General features: G+C 37.3%; 1 protein-coding gene across 3 annotated transcripts in view; it reads left to right on the top strand.

Moving 5' to 3' along the window:
- Positions 1-20,068, top strand: part of LOC6032950 — a 78,697-nt gene that overhangs the window by 33,734 nt on the left and 24,895 nt on the right. For all 3 annotated transcript variants that reach the window (XM_038253759.1, XM_038253761.1, XM_038253758.1), the window contains exons 4-9: positions 12,996-13,159; positions 14,902-15,178; positions 15,240-16,094; positions 18,730-18,874; positions 18,951-19,251; positions 19,332-19,505. In XM_038253759.1, the coding sequence (XP_038109687.1) occupies positions 12,996-13,159; positions 14,902-15,178; positions 15,240-16,094; positions 18,730-18,874; positions 18,951-19,251; positions 19,332-19,505 (1,916 nt within the window). The remainder of the gene's footprint in view (positions 1-12,995; positions 13,160-14,901; positions 15,179-15,239; positions 16,095-18,729; positions 18,875-18,950; positions 19,252-19,331; positions 19,506-20,068) is intronic.

The raw sequence follows: 20,068 nt of genomic DNA on the forward strand, positions 1-20,068 counted from the left end.
TAGCTTTGTTCTAGAAAGTTGCGCGAAATTGACTAAAACTCATTGTAGAAAACAAAGAAAAAAAATAAAAAAAATGTTTTGATTGAGTTACACACATTTTTCTAAAAAGTGCTGCAAAAAATTTCCAAGAGATCTTTTTTCTTTGTTTTAATAAGTCTGGAAAACACTCAAAAATTATTCAAAAAAATATTTTTTACACATGAATTCTTTGATAAACATTTTTATATCAACTCCAAAACCCTTACGCATTTGACGTTAAATTTATCGTCATACTATTTTTACAATCAATTGTTTAAAAAAATGCGTTTAGGGAGACTAGATCCCTGCATTTTTACAGTCACTGGAATCAGCCTCAAGATTAAATAATTGGGCTGGGTTTTCGTACATAGTTTCCTTTAGTATAGTTGTACATAACTTACTGCAGTTTGAACCATTTTTCAAAAGTTTTGTAAACAAAAATTACCAGCTTTTGTAAACATGCTCAATTTTGGCCTAAAAAAGAAAATTTTAGGTTTTTAAATATTTTGCATGCTAAACTTGTTATTTTTTGAACACAAGCGTACAGGTTTAATGTGAAATTGCTGTAACTTATAAAAAAATAAAAGTTTGGATGAATAAGAAACATTTTGCTTAAGATTTTTTCAAAATGATGAAAGGGGGATCAAATTAGTAATTTGAAATTACCCCCAACATTTTGAAAATGCCGGTTTAAAATATTTTTTTTAAACACTTGGCATGATTCGAAGAGTTTATCTGGTGAAATACCCTTATCAGCCAAACATAGTTGAATGTTTAAGCTTTCAATTCATGCAAAAAGTTCATAGTTTTGTGAGAAATTGACAGAGTTTTGTGCGATACAAAAAAGGGGATCAAGTCTCCCCACTCTCCCCTACATGCAAATAACTCACATAGGCATTTGAAAGGTGTTAGCTCTGCCGAGCTTTGGTGACCCATTTCTACGCTGGCTAGCCGAGCGCGAGATACTTCAGCTTTATCGACAAGCCCCGCCCTGAAGAACGTTTGCACCAATCGGATTCAAACGTTATTTAGAACTTCCGAACCCTTGTCAAATGGACAAGGACCCAGCGCGTATATAGTAGTAACAGTATTCCTAATTCCAGTTACAGCTCACTAAGTCGCGATGGCCCAGTGGTTAGCAGTTTTGCTTACCGATCCAAAGGACGGGGGATCGAACCCCAACTCCGAGCGACTTTGATTTTTCGTTCATGTTCAGAGTTTCAAGTTTTATATTTCCTGTACTTTCTCGTTGGGAGCAGATGGGAATTGAACCCAGGACCATTCGCTTACAAAACGAACACCGTAACCAGTCAGCCACGGTCGCTTCCAGATGCAAACTTTAATATACAGACTTTCCTTTTGACGGGTGCGACAACGGTTTGCTATGATACCGGTTTTTCTATGCGCACCATTTCTCGTCACGAAAAAAACCCGACACAGCTCGGTAGCTTGATCGGTGCACCGAAACCAAAATTTGGTGTGACGGCGGTGTGGATCGGGTACACAAAACTGACTTGGTTTCTGCGCCTACCACACGGGAGAAGTTTAGAACTCTTGATGCCTAGCAAGCCAGCTGAAATCAACACTTCTTAATGGTGTGGTTGTCAAAGGCACTGCATTAGTATTTTAAAGGTTCTTGGTTCGATTCTCAACAGTTATTATTTTATTTTTTTGAATGTTTTTATTTATTCAGTATAATTCTTTAGGAATAGAATTTTGTAGTGTCATGAAATATAAACTTTAATTTCTCGTGCATATAATCCTGAAATAGGCATTTTCACTTAAACCTGCCTGCAGAATATGGAACGTTTTCTCTATTCCACTACAAAAATACATTCAATTTTTTAACCCTTTGACTTGAGCGTCGCAGGTTCGAAGAAGTTTTTTTTAATGTATGTAATCACTAATTTTGATAATACAAATTGAAAAAAAAAACCTCAAAAATATTTATGTCAGGATTGAACCAGGAACCTCGTGATTAAAAGACGGAGATCACAACCGCCAGGCCACCCCGAAGATGTGAATGATGGCTAACAAACCTCAATCAAAACAATGTCGCCTCCGGTTTACTTGGATCAACCATTCTGTTGAGTTGCATCTTGGTATACAGTTGGGTGCACCGGTGGTGTACCAAGGTGCTTTCGGTACAGTTGCTATGGTGTGACAATAAACAGCTCGGTTTGGGTTCTAGAGTGACACGAAAACCGCACCACGGCGCACCCGATCTTGGTGTTCAGTGAAGCCTGTTAATATATCATCGAATCATTGAATATTTAATTTTCTCAAATATGTATGTTTCATGCATAATTACAATTAATCCATAATATTTTTTTACACTTGTTAATCTACATGAAAAATGTATTTTCTACAAAATATATTGCTATAAGGTTTAATTTTAACACTCTACAACCCAGTCCCACCTCTACGCAGGCTTCAATAAAAAAAAAATGAAAAAAAAAACTATTTTACAACCAATTTTTGATCATACCTGGGAAAGAAGAACTCTTGACATTTATGAAAATCGTTCGGTTGAAAATTTGACTTGATGGTTTTGACTTTGCCAATGTTTTTAAAAATGTTTATTTTTCTACGGTAATCTTTATTAATTTTATGTGAAAATAAGTATGAAACTATTCTGTCCCAGACTATGCCTCTACGCCTTTTTTTCAATTTAATAAGAATCCTGTCGATCTATAGCAAATAATGTTAGTAACATGCAAAAAAAAAAAAAAAATAAATTCGGCCACCGATTATTATTTTTTGCCCGAACTTTGAAGGAGCCTTCTCTATGATCCAATTAATTTCATAATGCGTCACTGGTTCATCAATACAATGTTGCATTAAATGTAATCGACTGTCTGCTAGCAAATTTTCGATAACTTGAAAATGTAAACTGAATCACTTTTTTTTAACTAAAAATTGTCTTCAAAAAGGATAATTTATCTCTTTTATGTATAATTAAATTTTTCAACAAATCTTGATGAAAAAAAAAACTCATGAACAATTAAGTAATTTTTTACTATCTAATTTTAAACCTTCTAAACTTTCATGTTTAGCTGTGTGTTTATATCGATAGCTGATTTTTTATGTGGTTTTCTAAATAAAACCACATAATAAATCAGAACTTGAATACTGTAGCACGATTTTTAAACAAAATAAAACTCATTACTGGAATCAATTTTTTGTTAACAAACTTTAACATTATTTATTTAAATTGTTTTGAGGCTGTTGAAGCTTATGCAAATTTAAATTTCTAAATAAATAAACTATAAGCCTAGGTTTTTTTTTTCATTTAAAATGTGTTTTAAAATCCATTTTGAACCAGTCCAGTTGTTTTGCATCTTATGTTTTCAAAATATCTGGCTATTGACGAAAACTTTTTTTTGTGGAAAAATAAATGTACATCGAAATTTAATATTTTTTTGTGAGCCATGACGTAATACAAACGCTTTAAAATGCACTTCAATTTGTTTTCAGTTTAATATAAAAAATATGTTTTTTGATTTGATTATTCAGATAAAAACTTTCAATGATCGATTTTGAATAATCGAATCATGACCATATTTTTTTTATTTGCTTGATGTAAAAATTGAATTCGGCTTCTGCCAATTCATTTCAAACAAATTTGATCAATATTTCGTCACCGATAATCACCAAATTCAATCAAAAATAAGACAACAAAAAACTTTTTTTTTCGTGATTCGATTATTCGAAGTCAAATTTTGGCTTCGGACAATCGAGGCTGGACTGAACGTTATTTGTTCTAAGCGCTCCTAAGTCACGACGTTCTAGCAGGATTCTAGCAGAGTTTTTACAGAGCTTGATACTCTTACATCTTTCTAGCAGAAATGTTCTACTGTTCTAGCAGGATTCTGACTAGGTCTTTTAGACACTTGTCCTTCTTTGTTTTTTGAAAGGTAGCCCGAAACTCAGCACTTCGCACCAAAGTAATGCTTTAACAACGAGGTGAATGTCACTGAATAAATCGATGTTCAAATATGCAGCTCAATAGTTAAATATTGGATCCATATTCCACAAAAAATAGCCCGGCAATAAACGGAAAAATTACATAGTTTGATCTATCTATTCAAGATTCTCAATCTATTTCTGGAACATGAAAGATGTTCTTTGAGATTTGAGATTTTTTCGATAGTACAAATAAAAAAAATGTGGTAAAATTTTCGTGGGAGGAGGAGGGGGGGCCTGCAGCCCCGTAGCCCCCTCCCCCCCCCTCTGGCTACGGGCCTCAAGTAGCACAAGGCTCGATTTCCCTTGACGTCGTCATCGGTTTCGCCGGTAAATTGAACCAAATTACAAACCTGTCTAGTGCGGCCCTGGCAACCATGTCAATGCTTCATTATTGCTTTCCTTTCCTCATCAAATGGGATTTTCCAGCATCCCAGAGCCCAGCAGCAGAAAAACCACTTCGACCCGGCCCATTGATGAAAACTCAACCGCCCCTAGTTTTTTTTCCTCCTTCCGTAACAAGCAAAGATGGGGCGGCTGCTTGTGTGAAAAACCCCCGCTCTCGAAAGAAAAATGAAAATGCAAACAAAAACCGTGTTGGGGCAGGGTCAACCATCCAACCTAGGGACGGGGCCAATTATTGTTCGCATTTTTCCTTGTTTGTTGCCAGGGTTGCTTGGCGGGGGAGAAGGGCGAATATTTGATGATAGAGGTAGAGCCCCGGTAATTATCGTAAAAGGGGCGTGCCCCGGGTTCGAAATTAATCACACTTAATGCTGGTCATTGTCCCTAGTTTGTTTTCCATTTAGTGGGTGGTTTGGACCGTCAGCTGGGGCGTGAAATATGATCTTCAATTGGGGGTGGTTGAGGGCAGGAAAACATCAAGTGGTGAGCCAATGCATTTAAAGTGCGCCACTTTGTGTAATATAATTCATAAGGGCTTTAGGAGATGGGAAGTCTACGACATGAGAGAACACCAAATTTGCCAAGCTTTTGCCAAAAGTAATTTCATTATGATGTATTAGCGCACTATAGCTGGTGCCGATGAAAAGGAAGCACGATGGTTGGAAGGAAATTCAAGTTAATTTTGTAGGGGAAAATGGATCAATATTTTAGAGTAAAAGATTTTTTATGTGCTTATTAAATACAATTTATTTTTTCAAGCAAAATCAATATAAAATCTGTTAACTTTAGAGTTTGTAAAATGCATTTTTTCAAAGCAATATGATGTGTTGCATTAGACCGATTCTTCGGCTCCTTTTCAAAAAAAATTCCAAGTTTTTTTCAGCGTTTTGGCTGTAGTGGCAAAATAAAAGAAGAAACCAATGTTACTACATATTTGGAAAGATAATTGATTTTCCTACAAAAAATATCATGCAGAATGAACCATATAGTACCTGTGCTTCCCCTGAAATAAAAATGTAGCGTGACGGGACAACATCGTAGAACTAGACTTTTAAAAGGCACACTACAAAAATCGCTACAAGTTTGCCAGTTTGATTTTTAAAAACTTTTGCTCTTCTACACATTATCACAAATTAAAAAACGAATCGTTTGCTCCTTGAACTGAAAGAATTGGATGAAATTTGAGTTTTTGCCAGCCATTTCTTTTCGTGACGGGACAACGAAAGGAGCAGATTTATGAAAAAACTCCTCTCCCGTACAATGGCATGCAGACCACTTTTGGCCAATGTTCTTGGCTTTTAAGGTAAGAAAACGCATTTAAAGCACATTGCAAATATTGCATCTTAATAAAAATGATTTTTTTCATATTAAAAATCATATTGAAAATTGAAAAATGTGACATTTTGGTGTAGCTTCGCTAAGAATCGGTCATTAAAATATGATTAATATAATATGAATTATGACTACTTCCTTCACCTTGATTAGAGTTTAGGATCTTAAAAAAATATTTGCATCGGCGTTGTTGCTGTAGAAATTATCCAGATAAAACTGGAAATTTCTTTCCCGAATAAAAGTACTAAAGTGATTTACACGTGGAATCAAAAAGTAATCAAACATTTTTTGAAACAAAATGTGCTTCAATTTGTAGGATAATTACAAACGAACCATTTCTAAAGGTGCAACACATTTGTGTTTTCATTGCGAAACAGTTTGATGGGTTTGAAAATTAAAGCAAAGTTTTATTTTTTCATTGAAAATCTGTCCAATGCTGTTATTGTTTTTTTCTATTTCAATACTTTGCAATGCTTTTATCTCTACATTTATTTGCTTGGTTTCAAAAGTTCTAAAATAAAAATTGCATCATAATGATCAGGAATTTTTTTTCCAAAATACACATTTCTCTAAATATCCATAAGTCCATTTTGTATGACTAATCCGCAAAAATCCGTAAATATCTATAAGATTGGTTGAACAGACTACGCTGACATCGTAAACATTTTGAATGAAAAAAAGCTTCATATTTGAAGAGAAATGGTGTTTAAAACTTTGTTATTTGACGGCATGAATTTCATATTGTTGTGACATTATTTCTTTCAACAATGTAAACTTTTTCATCGAAACATACACAATTTGATGCAGATGGATGTTTTAAGAATACATAACGTATACCTTTAAAACGCGGTCATTTGAGCATGAGCATGAGCATGAGAGACCACCCATGGTTGTCCTTCTCCGTTGCTGAACAGGACCGTAAAATCCCATCAGCACAACCGATCACACGGTTCAACGATCTAGTAATGTTTCCCTTATCAACAGCATGTATAAATGCGCAGAAAAGATAAAACATCAAGATCATCAAAACTAGAGCTAGTGCGAATAGGCAACAGTCGTTGGCCACCAACGGCGCCCGCCATGTCAGTTTGTAGATCTCGAGGGGACGGGACGGGAATGTTAGTATGCACAGGTTGCTACCAAGGGTGGGTTCTATACGATATCCACACCCCCGTGTGCCGGAAAAACTACTTCTACTTGGGATTTTGTTAGTAGGAAAGGGTAATGATCAGGATTCATCATAGAAGATGATGATGTGACCCAAAAGTCAATATGTTTTGTTTATAGGGTGATGTATTATTCTCAAGGCAAACAATCGGATGCTGCTGATGAGACAATTCCCGTTTATCTGCTAACAATTTAAACGAAAATGGTTTAATCTTAGACAGCCGGCTGTGGAAAGATAAAACCACAAATATACATAAACTCTGCGTAGTGTATTCAGTTCGAGTGAATCATAGACGAGATTTCAAATTCTAAACAATTATAAGATAAGTGATCTGTAAATAACAAATTATCTACGGAGCTATAAAAAGGACTTGATAATCGCGTGGAAGCAATACTCGTTATCGTGCTTTCTGAGCTACAGTATGTAAAAAAAGTATTTACACCCCTTGGGCACTATGCACATTTTGTGATGAAACATGTAAAAAATTTAAAGTTTGACAGGAACCTAGTACTACGTTTTGTTCAGAAACTCATGCCAAACATTTTGCTACAAAAAGCTCATGAAAATATGATTTCTTTAAAAAGTTATATGACAAATACTATTACGAAAATAAAAAAGGTGCAAAAAAAGTTTGTACACCTTTCGAAAAATTAACATAAATAATGTTATTTGTTAACAAATCACCATAAATCCAGTCTCCCAACTCCAAATAGGCATCCTTGACTGATTAAAAAAATAATTTGGATTGAATATAAAGTTACTAACTACTTAGTATAAAAGTTTATATAACTCTGGAAATTCTATATAAAACTTATCTAAACTTAATTTTGCAAACTTTCAATTCAACTTAATTTCAATATATTACCATAGAATTGCTAAATAAACTTTTTGGAGTGGGTATAACACCGTTTTGGGGGTATTTGTATCGATAGAATAGATTTTTCGTTGGAATTTCGTACCAACCCGGAATTACGTCGTCGGAAAATCCGCCGGCATCTGAACCGGACCGGTTTACAAGTCAACCTATGTGGCATCAGAAAGGGCATAAAATTTCCGATCTTTTGATACCCATACATTCAGGTTTTCTATAAAACCCACGTTTTTAAATACCTAAGCAAAAACGTTGTTATGGTTTCGTTTGAGCAACCTGCCAAAAATGTATGGAATTTCGTAATTTTTGTTCTCGTGGATCAAACTTACTTTTTGCCCAGGTATTTAAAAACGTAGGTTTTAAAGAAAACCTAGATGTATGGATACCAAAAGATCGGAAATTTTATGCCCTTTCCGATTCCACATAGGTTGACTTGTGAATCGTGGACCGGTTCGGATGCCGGCGGATTTTCCTGCGACGTAATTCCGGGTTGGTACGAAATTCCAACGAAAAATCTATTCTATCGATACAAATACCCCCAAAACGGTGTTATACCCACTCCAAAAAGTTTATTTAGCAATTATATGGTAATATATTGAAATATAGTTGAATTAAAAGTTTGCAAAATTAAGTTTAGATAAGTTTTATATAGAATTTCCAGAGTTATGTAAACTTTTATACTAAGTAGTTAGTAAACTTTATATTCAATCCAAATAATTTTTTAATCAGTCGAGGATGCCTATTTGGAGTTGGGAGACTGGATTTATGGTGATTTGTCAACAAATAACATTATTTATGTTAATTTTTCGAAAGGTGTACAAACTTTTTTTGCACCTTTTTTATTTTCGTAATAGTATTTGTTATATAACTTTTTATAGAAATCATATTTTCATGAGCTTTTTGTAGCAAAATGTTTGGCATGAGTTTCTGAACAAAACGTAGTACTAGGTTCCTGTCAAACTTTATTTTTTTTACATGTTTAATCACAAAATGTGCATAGTGCCCAAGGGGTGTAAATACTTTTTTTACATACTGTATAATGCTAAGACTAAGAGAATGTTTTGACGCGTTTTAAGGAAACGACTAATTGAATTTATTTAAAATTTAGTACGCTTGACAAACAAAAAACATTATTTCAAATTGTAGAAAAATCACAAGGAAAACGGCTCTGGTATGTATAAAACACGGCGACAAACGAGAAAAACAACCGGCCCGACGTAAACGCGTTGCTTATCAGATTCTATCGGACTAAATTTGCTTTAAATCGATCGCAAGGCCACCGTAAAACGCTGTAACCAATTTGTTTATTAGTATTTACATACTCTTTCACTCATTCACTCACTCTGCCAATCATACAAAAAGCTAGCTAATTTGAATTTACTAATCGAAATACTATTTAGAGTCCAAAAATTTTTTCAAATGAAGATTTTTGCCTAACGTTGCGTTTAAAACATATTAGGCTACATCAACCAAGATACAGATAGTACTTAAAATTTCCCATTAGTTTTCAATAGAGTTTTTTATTTAAAATACCCGATCTTTTTTTAAAAGAAAAAATCATTTAATAAAAGAACAAAACTAGAAAACAAAAACAAACAAAACAAAAATTCTAACCTGAAAAATTTAAAATTTGGCCCACTGTGTAGGTCAAAAAGTTATCTAGATAAGTTGCGCTATATCTGTTTCGTTCTCACTCTCACTCACAATCACAAACACAAAAACTCATTGTTCAAAGAAAATCTGATTCGAACTTTCTCACCGGGGCCAATCGTTGATCGTTGGCTTTGCTGCTCTGAAAATCCTCCTGGCATCAGCATTAAAACAGCGCGACTTCCGGCTCAGAGCAGTCAAAATTTTTCGACTCGTTCCGTTTTGCCTCATCACAGCAGCAGCACGATGATCGCCCTCTCTCCCTCTGTCCTTCTCCTTCAACACACGCACACTACCGCGACGCGTTCTCTGACCGGGTACACCAATACAGGCAGACGACGACGGGGCAGAGCCCAGCTTTGGTGGATAGTGGCCATCTTTGAAGAGAAGATCGACGATTTATTTTTCACAAAAAACACGCACTTTCGAGAAAAGTTCGAAGAAACTTCATCAATCCGGTAATGTTACTGGTTGAGCACGACAGATTATCCACTTTTCCGGCCGGCATTTGCTGTTTTAAACACGAAAAAAACAATTTTGAATCGCGAACCAAAAAACTGTCGACCGAACCACTCAACCACACGCACACTCCCCCCTCGGCCGGCTTTTGTGGGCCAGTTTTTGCTTCAAACTTGGTGTTATTTGCCGATAAAAACTATGTTGAACGCAAATTCACCGTGACTAAAAAAAACGCGCGTGAAAATATCAAAACAAACTGCAACTGTCAAGCGATAACAAAAACAAGTCTTCGCTATTCGAAGGGTGTAAAAGAAGAAGTTCGCTGTTCAATGAAGCTTCGCATTGAAACACACGCACACTTTGATAATTGTTGTGCCTTTAAAACGCGGTCATTTTTCAACATAAACAAAAAAAAAAGAACAAAATGCCTTACTTTTTGATTACAAAAATGTTGGTCTTGATTTAAAAACACCAACATCAAATCAGAAAATGTATCATTTCTTACATTGGAAATTGGACCAATAATTGCTGAGATATTAATATTAGAAAATGGGAAGCTGTCTGGGGGAGACTTTGAAAACTTCAATTTTACTGTTTATTCTTCTTTTATCCTTTGTATCTCAGTAACCAAAGGTCCAGTTTTAAATAATGCCACACGGTAAGGAAAATTCCAATAAACTGCCCCTTATCGCATAAATGTCGCATATACATTTTCATCGGTTTCGAGTTATTGATGCAGTTTGGTTCAAAATTGTGTGGTCTTTCAAAAAAGCCTATAACATTCAGTACTTTGTTCTAGAAATCAGGAGGAAATCCAGTTTTTTCGCGAAAAATTAACACGTAGCCTTATGTATGGGACAAACTTCAATTGCGTTTATCTCAGCTTGCTGTTTTTGCATATGGGACGTTTATGTGAACATGGGCAGTATAATTTCTTAAATTGATTTGATTTAGACCAAATACATTTTTTTTTGAAAATGTTCTATAAGTTATTGAGTATCACATGTTTATAAGATCTTCTAAACAAAAACTACCAGAAATGTACATGAGTTAATTTTATTATAATAAATGTATAAAATTAATTTCCGGGATTTAACTATGGTCAACTCTTGAATCCCGGCGAACTGAAAAATCTCGAGAATTGTACCCTCAAGTCACTAATTACACTATAAAAACCGAAAAAGTGCCAATTATTAGTAGACATCAAACTTTCAATGGCCATTATAACGATTTAAATTCGATTTTACATTAAGAACTGCAGTCAACATGGTTTTCCGGGTATAATTTTTATTTTTTCCAAAAAAAAACAATCTTCTAAAAATCAAATCCCTGCGTCAAACTTTTGCCCGTGCTTCTCGATGACTCAAAAGTTGTGGGTTTTAATCCTCTAAAGCATATTAAAAAATTCAAAAATATTATAAATAAGAATTTTGGGAAAACTATTTTTAAATTATTTTTTTTTTTCAAAAAGACACTTTACCACATTTATGGCATTCATGTCTTCTATTTTTATGAAAAAGTCGGCAACACGGAAAGGGAATCCATCGCCAAATCAGCAGAAGGATTTTCCTGTTTTTATTTTGACGATATTTTGAAAAATTACACTGAACCTTTAAAAACACCTACAAATTACAAAAACCAGACGCTGGACTTGCGGAAAAACCAACAAGATCAGCGCATTGTCTCCCGAAACCAGCAGAAGAAACTCCTGGAAGATTTTAGAATCTGGTAGCTCCTTCTGAACCAGTAAAACTATTCGCTGATTCTAGCGAAACGGATTCCCCAATCATCGAAAATTTTCACTAAACCAGCAAATGTTTTCACTGGTTCGATCAAATCTGGCTGAATTTCAAACCAGCGAAAAAAAATTTGCTTTTCCATGTAATTTTCCTACAGACTGAGAAATCAGAGACTTTTTTCGCAAGATTTAGCGAACTTTATCGCGCTTTGGCAATGAAACACCTTACCTACTGTGAAATGAAAATTTTACTTGTACCTATTTTTGGATAATCCTTATTAATCCCTACAGTGCACCTGATAGCACAAGTGTCCCATATGCATTTTTATCGTTTTTGAGTTATTAATGCATTTTCAGAAAAGCCTACTTTGTTTCAGGAGGAAATTCATTTTTTTTCGCGAAAACCTCACTCCTAGCCTTATGTGTGGGACAAACTTCAAATGTGTTTTTCTCAGCTTGCTGTTTTTGCATTTATGCGAACATGAGCAGTACATCTTGCTGAAGACACCTTATCGATCAGAAAATTGCTTCAAAAGAAACAGATTTACGTTTCATTTGTAAACTTGTATGGATGAACCAATGGCACAAAAAGGCTTTTTTGGCCATAGGGCATACCCCAACAAAGATTGAGCTAAATAAAAAAATAAAAAATAAAAATAAAAATGCACAAAAAAACATAAAACTGTTCAAATATTTCAAATGCTAACGCTCCAGTCTCCCCTAAAGCAAATGAGTGTTCTTGAAGGAATCAAAGCACTTGAGTAAAGCACAGAAAAGCACACCCTCGCGTCTTGCGATCCCCATGTAGAGTTGCTACACGTTACTATTTCGACGCGAGCACCACATTTCCATTCCAAGTGCGCCCAAAAAGCTCACTCTAGTAGTGCTTATGATGAAGCTGGCAAAGGGTTTCTTCTTCTTTCGCCCTGGCAACATACTTGCTAAATTATGTACAAATACGGTGTAATTTATCAAAAACTTTCCACTCTTCGGCGGAGCGCACACTGCCAAGGCACCATGGATTTAATCTTTTGTGGTGAAATTACTGTGCTAGCTGGGGCTTGAAGAAGGGAACCCACTGTTGGGCTTCCTATAGTTGGTGGAGATGAAAAGAGCTTTTCGAGGAACTGAAATAGGTGCGTTACCATGGATTTTCCTCCGAAGTAGTCTGTTTCTTGAGAAGGATTGGGTTTCAGTTATATTTGAAAACTTCTGGAGATTTCGATAATTATTTCAATTGATATCTCCATTTAAATATGAAGCATTTCGAATCATCAAGCCACATAAAACACCTAATTACACATGCATAATTACTAAAACCATAACTCCCAACACTTATGACCGTTTTACATTCCTCTCTTTTTCTATTTCTCTCTTACTTCAAACAGGATTCCTGGTGGACAAGTTCGGCCGCTACAAACCGGTGGTGATTATGAGCTTGCTGCTAAATGCATTATTTCACCACTCGTTGATGCTGATCCCGCAGCAGGAAATCCCCGGCAAGCTGCCGGAAGCGTACGTAATGAGACATCCGGAGACGGGAAATGTCGAGGTTGGTGCAACAGTTTGGTCTAAAAGGGGAGATTTCTGGGGACTAGTCGGTGGACAGGGGAAGTGTTTATGAATTAGAAATTATTTGATTATGACCACACCACCAGTGGGTGTCATTCCGAGGAATGCAAGATTCGATTTGAAAACGGTTCTCCGGGAATTTTGTGGAAGTGTGTTTGAAAAAATATTTCAGCAATTCTATACTTGTTTTCGATTGTTTTATGCTTACAGGAATATTCTTGACCAAACCCAAACCCAAACCCAAACCCAAACCCAAACCCAAACCCAAACCCAAACCCAAACCCAAACCCAAACCCAAACCCAAACCCAAACCCAAACCCAAACCCAAACCCAAACCCAAACCCAAACCCAAACCCAAACCCAAACCCAAACCCAAACCCAAACCCAAACCCAAACCCAAACCCAAACCCAAACCCAAACCCAAACCCAAACCCAAACCCAAACCCAAACCCAAACCCAAACCCAAACCCAAACCCAAACCCAAACCCAAACCCAAACCCAAACCCAAACCCAAACCCAAACCCAAACCCAAACCCAAACCCAAACCCAAACCCAAACCCAAACCCAAACCCAAACCCAAACCCAAACCCAAACCCAAACCCAAACCCAAACCCAAACCCAAACCCAAACCCAAACCCAAACCCAAACCCAAACCCAAACCCAAACCCAAACCCAAACCCAAACCCAAACCCAAACCCAAACCCAAACCCAAACCCAAACCCAAACCCAAACCCAAACCCAAACCCAAACCCAAACCCAAACCCAAACCCAAACCCAAACCCAAACCCAAACCCAAACCCAAACCCAAACCCAAACCCAAACCCAAACCCAAACCCAAACCCAAACCCAAACCCAAACCCAAACCCAAACCCAAACCCAAACCCAAACCCAAACCCAAACCCAAACCCAAACCCAAACCCAAACCCAAACCCAAACCCAAACCCAAACCCAAACCCAAACCCAAACCCAAACCCAAACCCAAACCCAAACCCAAACCCAAACCCAAACCCAAACCCAAACCCAAACCCAAACCCAAACCCAAACCCAAACCCAAACCCAAACCCAAACCCAAACCCAAACCCAAACCCAAACCCAAACCCAAACCCAAACCCAAACCCAAACCCAAACCCAAACCCAAACCCAAACCCAAACCCAAACCCAAACCCAAACCCAAACCCAAACCCAAACCCAAACCCAAACCCAAACCCAAACCCAAACCCAAACCCAAACCCAAACCCAAACCCAAACCCAAACCCAAACCCAAACCCAAACCCAAACCCAAACCCAAACCCAAACCCAAACCCAAACCCAAACCCAAACCCAAACCCAAACCCAAACCCAAACCCAAACCCAAACCCAAACCCAAACCCAAACCCAAACCCAAACCCAAACCCAAACCCAAACCCAAACCCAAACCCAAACCCAAACCCAAACCCAAACCCAAACCCAAACCCAAACCCAAACCCAAACCCAAACCCAAACCCAAACCCAAACCCAAACCCAAACCCAAACCCAAACCCAAACCCAAACCCAAACCCAAACCCAAACCCAAACCCAAACCCAAACCCAAACCCAAACCCAAACCCAAACCCAAACCCAAACCCAAACCCAAACCCAAACCCAAACCCAAATGAAGCAACGTAACACAATATTTTCTTGTGCCACAAGTAAATCTTTCATTCTTCCAGAGAACTAACCCCTTCCATCCGGTGACTTTTGCAGGTCTGGTGGTCACCGTGTCCGAGCCGCGAGTGCCCAGACAGCGAAGAGATCGACGTCGTGGTGGACCAGTGCCTGGACCACTGTCTGTTGCACGAGCAGAACCCGAAAATCGAGGTCGTGCCGCCGCCGACCTTTGCGCCCATTTTGCCCCCCTCGGACGTCGGCGAGAAGGACGACCTGCAGCTGCTGATTAACAAGCCGATCAACAGGAAGAACCGCACCGGCGGGGACGTACTTAATAGCTATAGTTCTAGCACGACGGAGCCGTACATAGACAGTGGGTTTTGCTGGTTTCATGAGAGGATTAAAGTTTTACTTATTCTTAATTTCTTATTCAGAACAAATACTTAACCAGGAGCCAGACTCGGAAGAGAGCGAGGAGAGTTGGGTCATAGCGGGGAGTGGCGACTCGGCGTTCTTCGTGCTGGACATGCACCCGGATCTGGGCGAACCGATCGAGCAGCTCGGAATGGAGGTGGACCACGATGACAACGAGACGGTGACGGATTTCAAAACCCGATTCGGCATTCAGCTGCTGTGGAAGCAAGGCGTCAACGTGACCGCTCTGGAGGAGGAAGATCTCCGCTGTGGCGGGTTGGTACTGTCTTCGAACATGTCGCTGAACATCAACCAACGGCTGAGCGAACTGGCGGCGGATTGTATGGTTCAGCGGTGTCGGTTCCGGAAGAATGGTCCCGATATATGCCCTCCAGACTACAAGGAAAGCGACGACAAAATCTTCTGGATCTACTTTGGGCTCCGATTTTTGGCCACTACGATGTTGTCCGCGGGAGTGACCATCATGGACCCGATCGCATTGACCATGATCGAAAAGTACGGCGGGGACTTTGGTCGCGAGCGACTTTTCTCCAGCATTGGAATGGCCATCTTTTCACCTATCACGGGCATCCTGATTGATTTGTTCTCGCAAGATCTTGGCTACACGGACTACTCGGCCGCGTTCTACACGTACGACATTTTGCTGGTCATTTCGTCTATTTCGGTGTTCATGATGCCCCTGGGAGAGAAATTGCCGGCCGATAATGTGTTCAAAGATTTGCTCAATCTGCTCAAGCTGAAGCACGTCATCATCTTCATCTGGTTCCTGTTTTTGCTCGGCAACTTCTGGGGATTCATCGAGAGCTTCCTGTTTCTGTACCTCAAGGAGCTGGGTGCACCCAATTATTTGCTTGGTAAGTGAAATTGGATTATTTTAAAACGTTAAATTTAGATATTTCGGCAGTTGAGCAATTCATCGAGACTAAGGATAAGTTTTTTTCATTTAAATGAAACTTTATGTGCTCTTTTTCTATGACCAAAGTAGTCATTTTGCTTCATTAGTTCGTAAAAATAAGTTTAGATAGAGTAGAAAGGGGCAATAGTTTGCAAAAGTAAATGATTTAGAACATTGTAAACTTTCTTCTTCTACTATCTACCTTGAAAAGACGAATATACGAAAGTGTAAACTCTTTATAGTTTATTTAAAGGCGTTGTAGTCACCAGCCATTTTTATACTTATTTTTTACCTCAGCTCATATTTAGAATTTCGACTTGTGTTAGAGTAAAATTTATGTGTTCAACAAAAACAAAAATTAAAAAACAAAATGAAGTTTGTGTTAATTGAAATGAAATTTTTGAAACTTTTTTTTATAAGTGCTTAGACCAATAACCTTGTTAACCATAAAATAAATTTTGAAAAAAAAATCTTATTTTTTAAGATATGTTTTCCCAAAAATAATTTTGCGGGGAAAAGGTGCGCACTTAAATGTTTAAACATTTTAGTACGGAGAAAATTCAAATTAATTCAATGAATTTGTTTCTGGTAATGTTGATTCAAAATCACTAGAAAATAGTATTTCTGACTAACTTTAAAAATAATCATTATCAATAAGTCAATTTTGGGTCGAAAACTACCCAAAATTGAAACAAAGTTGAAAAATTAACTATTAGAATAAAACAAGCAAAAACCGCTCTGTTCTACAATGTTGGCTGCTATCCTCACAAAAAGTCTATTAAAATATCCAAATATCTGCAACTCGAGATTCAATTTTCTGATCGATTTGGTGCTTTCATAATTTGTAAAATATTACCAAATATACTGAATAGATTAGAGATTTAAAAAAAATCCTTTTGTTCGATTGAACTTTACCGTGTATAGAAATAAGTTCACAGAATATTTTCTCCAAATAAAATATCAGCATTAGTTCAATTCTTGCAGAAATAAACGCAATTTTAAAATTAATTGTAATTTTTTAGGCATTCTAGATTTTAGCCTTTCAATTACTCAAGTGTTTTGTTTCAAATAGAAATCTTGGTATAAACACTACCAAGAACTATAAATTTCATGGGGATCTTCTCGTTTTCAGTTTAAATTTCTGTTAATGAAATAATGCATAAAAATTCAATGTGAAATAACTTATAAAATCATTCAAACTTTGAAAAAGAGCGAAAAGCCGTTCTAAAGAGCGGCTCTTTTTAATGAGCGCACGAAAATGAGCGGCTCCTAAAAAGAGCGGTTTTCTAAACCTCTACTTCAAACAATATTTTTGAAAATTCCTGCAAAGGTTGGACTGTACAAATTTACGATTTTTGAAATACATTATTTATTTTGGATGACAAAAAGTGCCGTTTTGGCATACCCACTGATAATTTTGGCTCGAGCCTCGACTCGATTCAGGTGGTTGGGCAATTTAAAATGACAGTGTTGCCAGTTTTTTCGAAATGCAAACATGATTAAAAGAAAAGATGGAAAAAATGAAAAACAATTAAAAAAACTTTATTTTTAAATGTAAAACCAAATTTACAATCAAAAAGTTCTTCACATAAATTACGATATTGTGCACTGTTTTTGTGTTATATCTACTTAAAGTGACTTTGTAACTTAGTGAGGGATTTCCACGTCATCAGGAATGCTTTGAATTTTTCATGTGACGATAACTTAACGAATATGCATCCGATTTTTTTTTATGGTAAAAAGAGAAACTCGTAACTTTTTTCGAACTTTCGATTTAAAAATATTCAAAAACTTTTCAAATTAAACCTCACATATTTTTATGGCCTTTCTAAATGTCTGGGATGATTTGAATATTTTAAAAAATGTTGTTATTCTGGAGATGGAAAAATTGTAATTCTTATTGCATATTTGCTAAGTTATCGTCACTCAAAAATTTTAGATTGGTTTGGTGATGTAGAGAAAACATTGGTCCAATTTTCAATATCTTCGAGGCAAACTTAAAAGAAAATGGATTATCATTTTCGGGTTGTTTATGATTTGAAAAAGTCACAGCATTATCAAAAATTATTTGTTTAGAGTAAATAACTCGAAAACTGTGCACGATAACGGAATATATGTTAATACTTTTCGATTGCGAATTCGATTTACTTTCAATGTTTTCAAAGCCATTGTGATTTTTTTTATTTCAGGTTAATGCTCATGCATTTCCCCTATCTTCAAAATTTCGTCTAAAATTTAGAAGACAAGTAAAATTATTGACTAGAATTTATATTTTCATTGGACAGTCCTTAAAATATCTATTGTGTGTTACGCAGAATATATTTTATAACGCTTCTTTATGAGTTTTTCATTAAATTTACACTTTTAATCTTATTACAAATTTGGAATTTTTGGATCGGCTAAGAGCGTTAAAGTTTATATATTTTTTATAATTTCATTGATATTATTCTTGTATCCAAGGTTTCAACATTTTAATAAACGTATGATCAAGACGAGATAACAAAATATTGACTGAAACAGAAATGCCAGTATAATTAACTCGTGAAGTCTGTTTTATATTGTCATCATATTAATTAGCCCTGCCCAATTTCCAGGCATCACCATCACGGTCGGAACGGTCAGCAGCATTCCGTTCCTATACGGCGCCGGTCGCATCACCAAGGTCGTGGGCCACGTTAATTTGATTGTTATTGCGTTCATCGCGCACGCCTGTCGACTGGTGGGATATTCGCTGATTGAGTAAGTTACAGCCAGTGCAGTGCAGTGTGGCCAATTAATGAGGAAAACCAACTTTATGATGACCTTCTCCCTTTAGAAACGCCTGGTGGTGCTTCCCGTTCGAGGCCATGGAAGCGCTGTCCTGTCACCTGATGTGGGTCGCGGCGGCCACCTACTGTGCGCTGTTGGCCCCGAAGAACCTGCTGGCAACACTGATCGGAGTGCTGGGCATGGCGCACTTTAGCTTGGGCCGCGGCAGTGGCTCCTTCTTCGGTGGGTTCCTGATCGGTGAGGTGGGCACCCGCGAGGCGTTCCGCTACATGGGACTGGTGGCGGTAGCCGGCGGGCTGGCGTACAAGTTCATTCACGCCATTTGGCTGAGAAAGTACGACAATCCGGTGAGTATGACGACGGATAGAGTCTTGAGGGAAGATAGTCTTTAATAACAAGTTCCATTTGATTTTTATTTCTGCCACAGGACGCCGACGATGACGTGCTGGAGAGTGGCGAGGCGGAAAAGCTGACCGAGACGAAGGAGGCCGACGAACCCAAAACCAAGGACCAGGGCACCTCGATGTCCCAGGAGCGGCTGTCGCTGATGATCAAGTACAACCAAATTGGCTCGCTAACGTCGCTGCCACGTGGCTCACGGGTGAGTTTTGCTGTTGCTTGCTATCTACCTTTCTTTATTTAAAGGTTGGGGTTCGGGCAAAAAGTTTGCCGTAAATAAAAAGGGATACAAAATTTTCCTGACGCAAATGCGAAAAAGTTTTCTCCGCGGTACCGGGCGAGGGGACCGGCCAGCCATCAGAATTATGAACTTTTTAAATTCAATTCCTAAAGCGAAGGTCTGTGGACCCCTTTTGGTGGTGGTTTTACGAGAGGGGAACCTTACCGCGGAAAAGCAACGTTTCTTTTTTCTGAACATGGTGGCGAGTTGTTCAAATTTTAAAAATCATGCGTCTTTGAGAACAACGGAATTCGCTTAGTTATATAAATGATTATAGAATGTTATCATCAACATGTTAACATGAGTTTAGTTAAAATTAAAACCGAAACTGCTTTGTAAATGGCCTCAATACTCTTCAAGAGTGTTCCCTTATCAGGGTTCAGGTATCTTTTGCAAATATTTAACAAAACTGATAGTGACTTTCTTTTGATGAATATTATTATTTGGATGAAACTTTCTTGTCAAAAGAATCCATTCTGAATCAT

Source organism: Culex quinquefasciatus, chromosome 2 (genome assembly GCF_015732765.1).
Source record: "Culex quinquefasciatus strain JHB chromosome 2, VPISU_Cqui_1.0_pri_paternal, whole genome shotgun sequence".
Taxonomy (NCBI): Eukaryota; Metazoa; Arthropoda; class Insecta; order Diptera; family Culicidae; genus Culex; species Culex quinquefasciatus.